Source organism: Euleptes europaea, chromosome 1, assembly GCF_029931775.1.
Source record: "Euleptes europaea isolate rEulEur1 chromosome 1, rEulEur1.hap1, whole genome shotgun sequence".
NCBI classification, from domain to species: Eukaryota; Metazoa; Chordata; class Lepidosauria; order Squamata; family Sphaerodactylidae; genus Euleptes; species Euleptes europaea.
Window position 1 is genome coordinate 14,351,274 of NC_079312.1, and position 14,351 is coordinate 14,365,624.

At 45.5% G+C, this 14,351-nt stretch overlaps 1 protein-coding gene across 1 annotated transcript; it reads right to left on the reverse strand.

The window, feature by feature from the left end:
• Positions 1-1,136: 1,136 nt before the first annotated feature.
• LOC130493760 (zinc finger protein OZF-like) lies at positions 1,137-5,994 on the reverse strand. The gene is made up of 4 exons (XM_056867401.1): positions 5,841-5,994; positions 4,593-4,700; positions 2,384-3,274; positions 1,137-1,177 (listed from the first exon to the last, which is right to left on the reverse strand). The coding sequence occupies exons 1-4, from the start codon at positions 5,992-5,994 to the stop codon at positions 1,137-1,139; spliced, it is 1,194 nt and encodes a 397-aa protein (XP_056723379.1).
• Positions 5,995-14,351: the final 8,357 nt, after the last annotated feature.

A 14,351-nucleotide genomic window follows, 5' to 3' on the forward strand; every position in this document is an offset into this window, starting at 1 on the left:
TGTTTACTCAGATAGTCTAATTCAAGGCACCAAAATAGTTCCCAGCAGGGAGAGATGTTTCTACGGCAACAACAACTAATATCATACCACAGGAGGAGAGAAGGACCACGAGTTAATAACTTAAGTTGGAACATATCAAAGGGAGGGAACCGATGGGGAACAGGAAGAAGAACAAGGAAGGGGAAGCTCAGCTTTAATCTCGGGGGCTGGAGGGGAGAGGGAGACATTGGGATTTTGAGAACAAGAGAGATACTTGCAGTAATGAGGGTTAGTTTCTACTGTTTTAGTGGTTGACTTTGGCAGGCGTAACTCCACAGAAAACCAAGCAAGAGGTTTCAAAATTGACCACCAACTCCAGGATGATGCTGGGACTGGCAGTGTCAAAAATGAAGGGAATTGTACCATCCTGGCACAGATGAGCTCCACAGAACCCCTCTGGTATTTGCAATAAAACCAAAGGTTTACTCATGAGAAGCCAAGGTGTAGGCAGCATGCACACAGATGGTGGGAAATATCTCCCGTTATAAAACAAATGGGTTTAACAACATCCCTGCCCTATCAGAGCCTATGTGGTATGATGGTTAGAGTGTCTGGCTAGGATCTAAGAATCTCCTGGTACAACCAATATATAAATCAACTTGAAATGTCCAGGAACCTAAAACACCCATTCGAGCACAGGATTCTGCCTGCTGCGTCTCTGCATGTCAGCCCACTAGCCTTGCCTTCTTCCTTCTGATCAGCTGATGTTAAATTCTGTCAGTGATACAATATTTCAGATCAGGTCGGACTGAGCCATCCTCGATTCAGAATAAGCCACCACGCGAGGCAGCTGCCTGTTGTCTCTCTGTATGCCCCCGCTCTATGTGGGATCCCTTCCAGGCAGAGGGCATTCTCAGTCTTCTGATGCAGAAACATGAGGAGTGGGGTAGTACATAGGGGATTTTTTAAAACTCTTTTATATTATAAAAGAAAGCTTCATAGAGCTGAAGAGTTCAAGGGAACATCCAATATGAATTTGAGATTCACTGGCTCTATAATAAACAAGACACATCCTTTGAAAAACTTTCTAGCGTTTCAGGTCTAATGACCTTATTTCTTCCAAGTTATAGCTGCATTTTGGGGACTGGAGTAATTTCTCAGATGCACACAGGAAAATCCAGTCCTTGTTTGGATATTTATTTAAAACAGGGGTCCCCAACACCCGCCAACATGTTTTCTGGAACTCGTCAAGTGTTTTCAACAAGTTGGTGGGGCTAGATAGAGCTTTTGCCCAGCAAGGCTTCTGATTCACTATTGGAGATTTTATGGACTGAGCAGATTTTATTAAATGTCACTTTGGCAGCAGCTGCCACCACAGCACAAGGATCTGCACTGTGTTACTGAAGTTAAGCTTCAGCAATCATTATGTGGCTGGCTCCTCTTCCTGCTGCAGCCATTTTGTTGCTGCACCCACCATGCCATGTCAGAATACCAAATGTGCCCACAGAGTAAAAAGGTTGGGAACCCCTAATTGAAAACATTTCTATGTTGCCTTTCCTCCCAAATAGGGTTCCCAAAACAGCAGATATCAAAACATTCGAACAATTCGGCATTAAAACATCAACACATTAAGAACAGCATTGAATATATATCAGGGATATCATTAATATAACTTCTTATTTAAGCATGAAAGAAAGCTAAAAAACTCTCTCCCATTTTATGCTATAATTTACTGACTCAAAATAAAAAAGGCATCTGTGTAATAATTTTGCATGAATCTTCCTAAGTACAGTAACACCAGATTTATGAGAAAAGCCTTGCTTCAATCTCAGCATTTAAATGGCTTCTCTGCTGTGTAAACAATAAACACCTCAATTAGACGTTTCCCCCCTAGTGTGAATCCTTTGATGTCTCGTCAGGTGGCCACTATCAGAGAACCTCTTCCCACACGCCAAGCATGTATATGGCTTCTCTCCAGTCTGAATGCGTCGATGTTTAGTAATATGGTCTCTCAGTCTAAAGCTCTTCCCACATTCTGAACACTGATATGGTTTCTAATTTCTGTGAAGCAGGAGATGTGATGCCAGGGCTGAGCTATGGCTGAAGCTCTTCCCACACTCAATGCATTTATACGGCTTCTCCCCTGTGTGAATTCTTACATGCATAGTGAGGTTGCCCCTGCAAGAGAATCTCTTCCCACATTCCAAGCATTCATATGGCTTCTCCCCAGTATGAACACGTTGATGTAAAGTAAGCTTCATTTTCTGATTGAAGCTCTTTCCACATTGCCAGCATTTATGTTGCTTCTCCTGTATGTGATTCCACTGATGGACAGTTAGGTACTGATTAGTACAGAAGCTCTTGCCACATTCCAAGCATTTATATGGCTTCTCTCCCGTGTGAATTTTCTTGTGAATAGTAAGGCTGTGCTTCCGACTGAAGTTCTTCCCACACTCTGAGCACTCATATGGCTTCTCCCCAGTATGAACACGTTGATGTGAAGTAAGATTGCATTTCTGCCTGAAGCGCTTCCCACATTCCGAGCACTCATATGGCTTCTCCCCAGTATAAACACTATGATGTGAAGTAAGCTTGCATTTCTGACTGAAGCTCTTCCCACACTCCAAGCATTTATATAGCATCTCCCCTGTGTGAATTTTCTGGTGAAAAGTAAGGCTGTCCTTCCGACTGAAGCTCTTCCCACACTCCGAGCACTCATATGGCTTCTCCCCAGTATGAACACGTTGATGTGAAGTAAGCTTGCATTTCTGACTGAAGCGCTTCCCACATTCCGAGCACTCATATGGCTTCTCCCCAGTATGAACACGTTGATGTGAAGTAAGCTTGCATTTCTGACTGAAGCGCTTCCCACATTCCGAGCACTCATATGGCTTCTCCCCAGTATGAACACGTTGATGTGAAGTAAGCTTGCATTTCTGACTGAAGCTCTTCCCACACTCCAAGCATTTATATGGCTTCTCCCCTGTGTGAATTTTCTGGTGCAAAGTAAGGCTGTCCTTCCGACTGAAGCTCTTCCCACACTCCGAGCACTCATATGGCTTCTCCCCAGTATGAACACGTTGATGTGAAGTAAGCTTGCATTTCTGACTGAAGCTCTTCCCACATTCTGAGCATTTATATGGCTTCTCCCCTGTGTGAATTTTCTGGTGAAAAGTAAGGCTGTTCTTCCAACTGAAGCGCTTCCCACACTCCAAGAATTTATGTGGCTTCTCCCCTGTGTAAACCATTTGATGATCAGTTAGGCGGCTATTCTGAGAGAATCTCTTACCACACTCTTAAACCCTTAATTAAAGAGAATGTAAAGGTAGCGTAGTCACTGGGCAAACCTCAAGGGGAAGGGCTGCCCACAGGCAAGTTGCCACCCCTGAAAAAGGCCTGTCCCTGGTCAACGCCCCCCCCATCTCAGAAGGCAGGGCAAAGCTTCTGAGGAGGATCTCAGCTGGTGGGCTGGACAGGAGGTGTGGGGAAGTGATTTTTTTCAAGTGACCTGGCCCCAGACCACTTAGGGCTTTATATGTAAAAACCTGCATTTTGAATTGTGCCCAGATCAGCCACTCAGCACAGATCTTTCAGTACTAGGGGGATATCATCCTAGTATTCTGAAGAAGAAGAAGGTTGGTTTTTATGTGCCGACTTTACCACTTCAGGAAGAATCCAACCTTTCCTTCCCCTCCCCACAACCTGTGAGGTAGGTGGGGCTGAGAGAGCTGTGACTAGCCCAAGGTCTCCCAGCTGGCTTTGTGTGTGGGAGTGGGGAAACAAATCCAGTTCACCAGATTAGCCTTCGCCGCTCATGTGGAGGAGTGGGGAATCAAACCCAGTTCTCTAGATCAGAGTCCACTGCTCTTAACCTACCCAATTTAGAACCAACCGAAGTCTCTGGACAGTTTTCAAAGGCATCCCCTAAAAATCAATAGGCCAATGGGCACCACCAATCTACATCATGTATCTGGCCCATTTTGCTTCTGTAGTAACAAGATGGCACCCAATGGGAAATACGAGGAATGGGAGTTCTCCAGTTTCACGAACACCCTCCACCCCACAGCAGGAAAGGGCCTTCACTGGCTGCCTCCAGTCTGCTTGTGGGGTTTGACTGAAGAGGACCCAGAGGACCCTCTCTGCCCCCTAGAGCAGCTCCTTCCCTATTCAGTCAAGGCATGCCCTGCTGTATTGCAGCATATCAGGTGGGAAGGACCCTGGTAGAGTGAACAATAAAAGCGAATTTATTAACCAAAAAGTTTTTACAGTTAAGAAAACAAGAGAACAGCTATAAAAGTGGAACAGTGGCAACATCATTCCAGAGGAGGAAAACCCAGAGCAGGAGAGATCCATCCCGGGTGAACCAAAAATAGGCTGAGATTATCAAAGAAGGGGAGGAGGAAGCAACCAGACCTGCAGCAGCTGTTCCTTGGAGCAGTGGTACATTTGCTGTCATACGTGTTTTCACCCAAGAGAAGTGCCACAATGGGAACAGGACACTTTTTACATGCACTGTGTCCCTGATTAGACAAAATGGGAATACGTGGAGCGCCCACAGAAAAAAATCCTGCAAAATAAACTGAAACACCCCTTTCATTGCTTCTCCCCCTTACCTGGCGAGGGGACATCAGCACACCTGCCCGATTCTTCAGAGCTCTGGCAGAAACACATTTCTCTTGGATGGTGCTGAGAATCAAGGAATGGTCCGGGAACCCAAAGTCCTTCAAAGAGAACGGAAGACAACATGAAGAGAATTGGACTTCCCAATAATATTTATGATGTTGAGAATACACCTAGACTTTGGGGGACAGGGGGCTATTCAAACAGACGACAGCATCTTTGCTTCTAGCTTGATGCAGAAGAAGAAGAATTGGTTTTTATATGCCGACTTTCTCTACAACTTAAGGGAGACTCAAACCAGCTTACAATCACCTTCCCTCCCCCTCCCCACAACAGACACTCTGTAAGGTGAGTGAGGCTGAGAGTGTGACTTGCCCAAGGTCACCCAGCTGGCTTCGTTGCGTAGGAGCGGGGGAAACAAATCCAGTTCACCAGATTAGCCTCCGCCACTCATGTGGAAGAGTGGGGAATCAAACCCGATTCTCCAGATCAGAATCTACCGCTCCAAACCACCGCTCTTAACCACTACACCATGCAGACACAATGCAAACATTACTAGGAAACAAATACCAGACACGTAGCTTACTCAGGAAAAACTCTGAGGTAAATATTAACCATCAACCAGGAGTTGTGGGATGTTACGTCTCTAATAGTGCCTGGGTTTTAGTTTATATGTTGTAAACCCATCTGAGATAAGGAAAATCTTATCTCAGATGGGTTTACAACATATAAACACAGTACTCTGCTGCAACTTGGTTACTTGCTGGACCTGGCAACCTCTAATAAGGATGTCTACTCAGAGTCCTACTCATCTACTCAATGGGGCTTACTCTGGGAAGGTGCCGTTAGGTGTCCACTGTGTAATTCAGGGGTCCCCAACATGGTGACCATAGGCTCCTTGGGATCCGCTGACACCTTGTGGCAGCCATTTGGTTGCTGAGCTCACCATGCCAGGTCAGAATTCCAAATGTGCCTGCGGGCTCAAAAAAGTTGGGAATCCCTGGTGTAATGCCTCAGTACAGAACATTCAGCTCCCTAATCAGGGAAACTTCAGCAAAGGTCTGATACCTCCACAGGTCTCTATAATTCACACTCTTGGCAAACTAATCCCTTTTCTCCATTTAAGACTTCTAACCGGTAACTCATAACCCTCAAAATCCAGATCTCCCATTACTGAATGCCTGGATTCGTTACAGACTAATATTCTCCGGCATACAGCCTAAAAATGCCAAGATCCTTACCCAGAGAGGCCGCAGTCTCGTAATTCTCCTGCGTGACTTCCCAGTACAGAGCTCTTTGGGCCGGATCCAGCAGAGCCCATTCTTCCTCCGTGAAGAACACAGCCACCTCCACAAAGGACGTCGGGGGCCCTGAAGGAGGATTTCCCCAGGTCATCTTCTCTTGTTGCTCCTGAGTAATCACATAAGAAAGCACCACTACTTATTTGAATGCCCTCTGTGGAACCCGGGGCTAAATTTCTTGCCGGGTTGGTTTCCAGCCTAAACACCTGTCCTAGAGCCGAGAAACTAGTATTTTTGTTAAAAGATACAAATGGGTTTGTCTCCTTTAGGACTGCCCTGTATGCTCTGGCAGCAAAGAAAATAAGGGCCAATATGGCTGCTAAGGGAGTAGATCCTCCATGTTGATTTTAATGGTCACTAGGTCCCATTGGCCGATTGGGACACCTCCACAATTTTTAGCTATTATTTTTGTTGTTTTGTATGCATCGATTTAGCAAAGTTTTATTATGTATATTTATTATTAATCCAGGATGTTATTAATCGAATATTTTATTATGTATTTGTGGTAGCCTTGATATGTTTGTAATGGCCTATGGCTAAATACAAATAAAACCATTCATAAGAAAGCAAAATCCCATATGCAGGTCATTTGAGGAAAAAATTGGAATAAATCAAACTAATTCAAGAAAAATTAGTCAAAAAGGGCAAGAGTCCAGTAGCACCTTAAAGACTAACAAAAATATTTTCTGGTAGGGTATGAGCTTTCGTGAGCCACAGCTCACTTCTATCTGAAGAAGTGAGCTGTGGCTCACGAAAGCTCATACCCTACCAGAAAATATTTTTGTTAGTCTTTAAGGTGCTACTGGACTCTTGCCCTTTTTGACTAATGCAAACAGACTAACACGGCTACCCACTGTGAATTATCTTCAAGAAAAATTGAATGTGTCTTTTCCGACTCTGAAGAATATCCCTCAAGTCATATGTAATCTGGGAAAATCAGAGGAGTGCCATCTTGGAATAATATTCTAAGTGATATGGAGTCAGAAAAGCATTCCTAACCAGACTTCTCTGGGGTCCAATTTGCTTAAAAGAAAATCCCCTGTGTAATGGATCAAACACAGGATCTCCCCACCCTCTTACTGCTTCAAATCTGCTTTCTGCTGGAGTTTTTTTTGCTTTGATTCTTAACCTGTGTGATTCTTAACCTCACAGTAACAGAGTGTGTACGCGACTGGCAGCCAATGCAGTGTAGCAGTCAGTGTTGGACTAGGATCCAAGTTCGAATCCACTCTGCCATGGAAACTCACTGGGTGACTCTGGGCCTGTCACCAGCATGGTTATATCCACTAACTTTTTATGATGGGAGAATTTCATACGGGGAAAAGCAAAAGGTCTGAAAAAGCTACGGGAAAGACAAAATGAACAAACATGCAATGGTTGTGCTCAACATTTGGAGGAGATTGTTATTATTGAAATCCATTCTGATTTTAAAATTTCCAAAGATCCCAATGCAATTTTATTGAACTTTTTAATTGAATTGTCTCTTTGGGCCATTCACCCACCAAAACAGGGATTGCAGAACATGTTAAGAATGTAAATATCAAAAAGAGACTTTCAACAGACAAGACGTGTTCATTTGAGAAAAGGGAGACAAAAGATTCCTGTCTTTGCCAGCCGCCCGAAACCGCTCTTTGATTTCTGGGGAACATTTGGAGCATATCAAAGTAAAAAAGAAACAACAGGAGGTGACATAGCATATGTTTTAGAAAGCGTTGACTGGACCGGATCGTCAGCTTCAAATAGTTCCAGTTCTGCCAGGGAAACTGAGAGAAAAGCCTTAGTAGAGAGAGCCGCTGCCGGTCTGAGTAGACAATACTGACTTTGATAGAGCGAGGGTCTGATTCAGTATAAAGAAGCCTCATGTGTTTGCTATTTCCTTAGGAACGCAGGCAAGCTGAGGGTTGGGAGAGCCTCATTTGCTGGCACCAAAACATGTTTTTGGCTGTAGAAAAGTAACAGCTCAAGGGAGAGGATTCCAGCCGAGCATTCCCGAGGTAGTTTTTTTCTGTGCTGGGGAAACTCTTGGTTTGGACCACTGATTCCCAACCGGGGGTCCATGGACCACCAGGGGTCCACAAGAACTAAATTAAGGTCCGTGAAACAAAGTTATAAACCCATAATAAATTAATATTTTCAATTAAAAGTTCTCTATTATAAAATATATATATTCAAATATTATTCTAAGTTTAATGTTTACCAAACAGTGATGATTCAAGTTTATTTTCAAATTCTCGGAATTTTTATTTTGAACCTTGGGGTCCCTGCACCGAACAAAAAAGTCCTAGTGGTCCCTGGTCAAAAAAAGGTTGGGAACCACTGGTTTGGACAGACATCCCATCCCAGGAGGGCACCCCTGTCCCCAGTCTTCATTTTGCCTGGGGTGATAAACCTGCCCACAGCCTGCAGCGCTACACACACACACACACACACACACACACACACGTGTGCAGGTTTTCACCCCAGGCAAACTGAAGACTGGGGACAGGGGTGCCAATTCTGGGTTGGCAAGTTCCTAGAGATTTGAGGGTGGGGCCAGGGGAGGGACCTCAGTGGAGTTCAGTTGCAACTGTGGGAAACCCCCAGACCCCACCTGGAGGTTGGCAACCCTACTTGGGGAAGCAGCCGGCTGAGAAGCAGAGATGGGGAAGAAGAGGAGGAGGAGGAAGAGGCAGGACAGGCTGCCTGCAATTACAACGGAAGGGAAAGAACCGAAAAAGGGGCCATTTAGTATTTGGGGGCAAGTTCTGCTCGCTTCTTTCCTGGTGTATTCTGCCTTCTGGTTTCTCTGCTGAGCCCGGCCGCTTTTTGAGGACTTCTCATGGGCAACTGGAAGACTGAAAAATAAACCAAGGAACCACCTGGTGTGGAACGATCCCCCGCCCCCCGGTGTTTCGGAGATCACCCGTCCATGTGCCAGGATCTTTCCCTGGAAGACCCCCCCCCCCTTGCTCGCTCTTTCATCTTCCCTCCAAGGAGCTCCCTAAGCCCATGCACCCTTCTTTTCCGCCCACCCCCTTGGTGCCCAGCAGCTCTTTAAAAAAAACATAACCCAACCTTTCCTGCAAAAGCCAAATTCTTCCTCCAGCCCGGGAAAAAGAGCTCCCCGAGAGCGTTTCAAACGCCCCTCCTTGGAAAAAATAAGGCTCCAGCCACGTGGCTCCACTTTGCTCTCCTCTCCAGGAAGCGCCCAAGCACAAAGACACGCCCACACGCCCAAGCACAAAGACACGCCCACGGACACGCCCACACACAAAAGCACGCCTAATGTTTTTTTGTTCAGTTCTCTCTCTTGACCTTTCTCGCTTGCAAGGAGTTTTCCTTTCCGTTTATCCCTTAGAAGCTCCTTGATCAATTGATCTTGAGCAGCATATAACTAGTGTTGGAGGGATATAAGGACTGAAACAAATCTTGCCACTGACAATGTAGCCTTGGGGTCCCTGTCGCTTAATAAAAAAGGCATTATGTCAGTCACAGAGGCATTGGATTTGTATATTAAAAGGGGGAAAATATAGTGCGATCGAAGTTCCTCGTAAAAGCGGCCTTCCAAAAGGGCATGGGCTAATGAGTCAATAGAGCCAGAAGAGCAAGGGCAGATCCTGTCTGGGTATGGTATATTCAGAATTCTGCCCTGCATTACCATAGAAGGGTTAGCATTCAATCTAGCCAAGCAAAAAACTCTACAGAGACGAGGAGTTGTCAGATAATATGTATAGGCAGGCAGACCACGCGGAGGGGGTATTCCGAAGAACTGGGATGAACAGACGCGACGAGCACGAAAAGTAGTGCTGTTATAATCGAGCTCTTTAATGCGCTTTTTAATTTTGGCAAAAGCTTCAGTTTTCCCAAGATCTGATAACATATCCTGCGAGAAGCCCAGCAACGACAGTTTCTCATCTAAGATTTTTTGCCATGAGGATTTGAAAGGGTCATGCTTCAGAGAAGCTAGGAACCCCTCAATGCTAAAGCACAGTTTAAGGTGTAGTTTAAAGGCGGCCAACCACGCCCTAGCTTCAACTGACATTTGGCCAAACTCGGAACAAAGAGTAACGCCAGCAACACATCGAGGGGCATTTAGGAGTTTTCGTAAGAACTGAAGCAGTGGACGATCTATAGATTCATTGATGACTATAATCCAGATGGCAACACCAAAGAGGATAATTGGGGTAATTTTCAGGTTAAAAACATGAATAGCCCCTGGGCAAGGAGTTTTGGGGATTGTCGTTCACCGCAAAGAGGACAAAAGGCTGCAATGGAAGAAAAGTAGCCTCTGTTCTTTTTAGGATCTTTCCTGATCTCCCCCCCCCCTTTTCTTATTTCTCTGCTTCCAGGGATTTTCACGTGGCTGGGCTTTTATCTCCACACTTAAGAACTCAGGAGCTGGCTTAAAGATTCACAGAAAGTTTTTTTTTGGGGGGGGGCACTGAATTCTGCTTTTGAGTTTCAAGCCCCATGCCTTTCAGAAGAATAACACAGCTCCGCTGGATCAAACCAAACGCCCTGCCTCATCCAGCACCCTGTTGCGGCCAGCCAGATGCATCTAGGAAGCCCCCCCCCCAGAGGATGGAGGCAACAGCCACCCCACAGAGTTGCCCCCAGCAGGGCCATCTTAACACATGGGCCCGATAGCCGCTTGCCCGGGGGCCCCACGAGCATAGGGGCCCTATGCTAATCTGTGTATGTTAAGTGACTTGCCATAAATAAATACTACTTTTGACCATTTACTTTTTATTCCTGAGTGGTTGTCGTAGGGGCCCCAGCACACTGGTTTGCTCAGGGGCCCATAATGCTGTTAAGACGGCCCTGGCCCCCAGCACGCAGCAACCAGCGGTAGACTGCCTCTGGACACGGAGGTTCTATCTATCCATCATAACTAATAACCACTGATGGACCTGGTCACCTCCACCAGTCTGTCTCATTCCCATTTAAAAGCAATAAGTCTGCCTAGTAAACGTCGGATGTGACGTCACCCCATGGTTCAGGAATGACCTGGTGCTTGCACAAGGGACCTTTACCTTTCCTAGGACCAGGTACCATTATGAATAACATAAAATACACACAGACAGATCTTTCTACAAAACTGAAAAAGCCCACGGCTTGCAGAAAAATCTGAAATAAAAAAATTAAATAAAATTGGAGTTTCAAACCTACCAAAATAATAGAAGCAGCGCCTGTAGCTTTAAGAACTGAATGTCCTCAATAGTTGTGGCTAGGCAACCACAAAAGTATTTCCAGTCTTTGAACCTTGGTTTCTGTCAGTAAAAGGCAGGAGTAGGGGGCAGGGTCTTCTCCATCAGAGCCAGGCCTAGCAGCAACCACCAGGCAACGTGCTACCACACAACTTGCATGACTCACCAGAACTGCCTACTTGATACTGTTCAACAGCAACCCCCTCCCCCCAAAAAAATCACACACACAAAATCTAATGTTTTGTGTTGGTTATTTTTTCACACTTTAGAGATCTGTTTGGAACCTGTTTGGTCCTTAAAATTTGTCTCCTATTATGGTTTTGTAATTAGTTGCATTGAACATTGGGCTGACAAAGCCAAAAGCGAAATGTGTCAAATTGATCTGGATAACACGTTCTGAAGATCTTCTTGTTATCAATCCTGGACTTAAATACTCTTCATTACTCTTGCGGAACGGCTTTTTGCCCATCTGAACTCACCAAAGGCTTTTGCCTTATGAACTGCACTTATATTGTTTGGCAATTTGTTGTATTGAGATTTATACCAGGTTTTGATACTTTGGTCTTTCATATCATGTAGGTGTAATGTACATATTTGTGTATGTTCGTCTTTATTTGTCATATCACTTTTTGTAATATAACACTATTTGTTAGCAATTGGGTCTTGGGGTACTGTTTTCTTTCTCTAGTAACCTCCAGGTGGTGGCTGGCGATCTCCCACTATTACAACTGCTCTCCAAGCAACAGAGATCAGGTCACCTGGAGAAAAAGGCTGCTTTGGAAGGTGGATTCTATGGCATTAATGAAGTCCCTTCCCTCCCCAAACCCCACCCTCCCAGGCTTCACCCCCAAAATCTCCAGGTATTTCCCAACCTGGAGCTGGCAACCCTATGAGAAGCAGATACAATGTGGGTCGTTGGTGGGTGGGAAGTAGAGAAGGAATCATGGAAAGGTGAAGATAAGGGGGTTGCCAGGAGGAGGGAAAATGGAAATGGTGTGGGGAAGGGGATACAGAGGAAAATGTGTCCCTACCAGGCTACCAGGGGGAGGGAAGAAGGGAAAGCTGAAGGGGGAGAGAGATAAAGGTAAGTTGGGTGGGAAGGGGGGAAGGCAGAAGGAAAAGGGGAGAGGCTATGGGGGCTTTCAGTGAAGGGGAATACTGGGGGGGGATGTGTTTCCCATTACAACTCCTTGTGGGTCCCCATTTGTCAATATCAACCAGCTATAACATCTAGGAATAGAGCCTCCACAAACAGAGGAAACACACCACTCAGTAGCATCACTGGAAACAAACAACAGCATATTTGATAAATGGAGCGTTGACTCTCAGGGGGTTACCACACTTGTATTCCCAGCGATGTATTAAGAGTTTGAAAACGTTATAAAAAATACTGTTCACACTTTGTTTGGACCCTTTAGCTGTGAAGACGTCTTTCAACCATTTATAAACCGTGGTATCCAAAAACCCTTTTAAAGCGATGTTTTTTATAACATTTTCAAACTCTTAATACATCGGTTTTTGTAGGTTATCCGGGCTGTGTGACCGTGGTCTTGGTATTTTCTTTCCTGACGTTTCACCAGCAGCTGTGGCAGGCATCTTCAGAGGAGTAACACTTAAGGACAGTGTCTCCTCTGAAGTGTTAATCCTCTGAAGATGCCGGCCACAGCTGCTGGCAAAACGTCAGGAATGAAAATACCAAGACCACGGTCACACAGCCTGGATAACCTACAAGAACCAATGAACTCTAACCGTGAAAGCCTTCGACAATATCTTAATACATCGCTGGGAATACAAAGTGCGGTAACCCCTTCAGAAGCTCATACCCCACAAAATCTTATTGGACTCTGGACTGGAATTTAGCAATTCTACTGAAGACCAATGAAGTTACCCTCTGAAACAACAAGGGAGGGAACTGTTACCTTCAGGGAAGGATCTGGCTTGCCACAGTTGGAAACAAGATACTTTACTAGATAGAGCTGTGAACTGATAAAGGAACGACATAAGAAAAGCCCTGCTGGATCAGACCAAAGTCCCATCTAGTCCAGCATTTTGTTCACAGAGCCCAATCGGCTACCTCGAGGAAGCCCACAGGCAGCAAGACTGAAACAGCATCATCCTGCCTGCACCCCAGAGTAACTGATTTAAAGAGGCATACTACCTCTGGTACTGGAGAGAGTAGATACCCATCATGATTAGCACCCATTGCTAGCCCAGGGCTCTACGAATTTGTCCACTGCCCCTTTTAAAGCCTTCCAAGTTGGTGGCCGTGACCACATCCACAAATTAACTATAGTGTTGTGTGAAGAAATCTTCCTTTTGTCTGTTCTGAATTTGCCACCCTAGGAGCCCCGTGGCGCAGAGTGTTAAGCTGCAGTACTGCAGTCCAAACTCTGCTCATGACCTGAGTTCGATCCCGACAGAAGTCGGTTTCAGGTAGCCGGCTCAAGGTTGACTCAGCCTTTCATCCTTCCGAGGTCGGTCAAATGAGTACCCAGCTTGCTGGGGGTAAAGGGAAGATGACTGGGGAAGGCACTGGCAAACCACCCCATAAAACAAAAAGTCTGCCTAGAAAACGTCGGGATGTGACGTCACCCCATGGGTCAGGAATGACCCGGTGCACAGGGGACCTTTACCTTTACAGATTCAGTGGATGACCCCAGGTTCTGGTATTATGGGAGAGGAAGGACTCCTCAAGCATATTTTATTATTTCCGTGTCTTGCTCTTCATTAGTGCTGATCAAGTGGACAGGCACCAACTCTTGTGCAAATGAGCACGGAAGGATTAAGACTTCCTCTTTAGACCTCTGTCTCCCCCTCCCTCTTAACCACTGGTCTCCTTATCAGCCACTGAACCTATTTTCTCCACCATTTCCCTTCATCCAGGAATCTCCTTCCCTCTTTGCACTCACCTACTCCTGGAAACTTCTACATTGCATTTCATCTGGGACTACAGAAAGGCCAGACACACAAAAATCTTGCAAAGATAATCTCCTTGAAGAGGAGGAATCAGGTGGCTGAAAAGGCCACTCCCATTATTGGGCTTCTAGAAATGCAGGCTCCGACCATTTAACCCTTTCCAGCCTCTCCCAGGTAAATGGCAGAAGACGAAAAAGGACCACCTGTGGGGAAAAGAGTTAGTTTACCACCTTCCCCTCACCCTCCTCTCCGCTTTTATATGGCAGTCAAACATTCAACACATGCAGCATCTTTCTTCATAGCCTCTCTCTGATGAGAGAAACGGCACCAGTTCAATTTCCACTTGCCA

Coding starts and splice junctions, on each gene's coding strand:
- LOC130493760 (XM_056867401.1), bottom strand. CDS start 5,994: ATGACCTGGGGAAATCCTCCTTCAGGGCCCCCGACGTCCTTTGTGGAG. Junction 3,275..4,592: donor TGCTGATGTCCCCTCGCCAG/GTAAGGGGGAGA, acceptor TAAGGGTTTAAG/AGTGTGGTAAGAGATTCTCT. Junction 1,178..2,383: donor CCTTACTATTCACAAGAAAA/TTCACACGGGAG, acceptor CCTGTTTTAAAT/AAATATCCAAACAAGGACTG.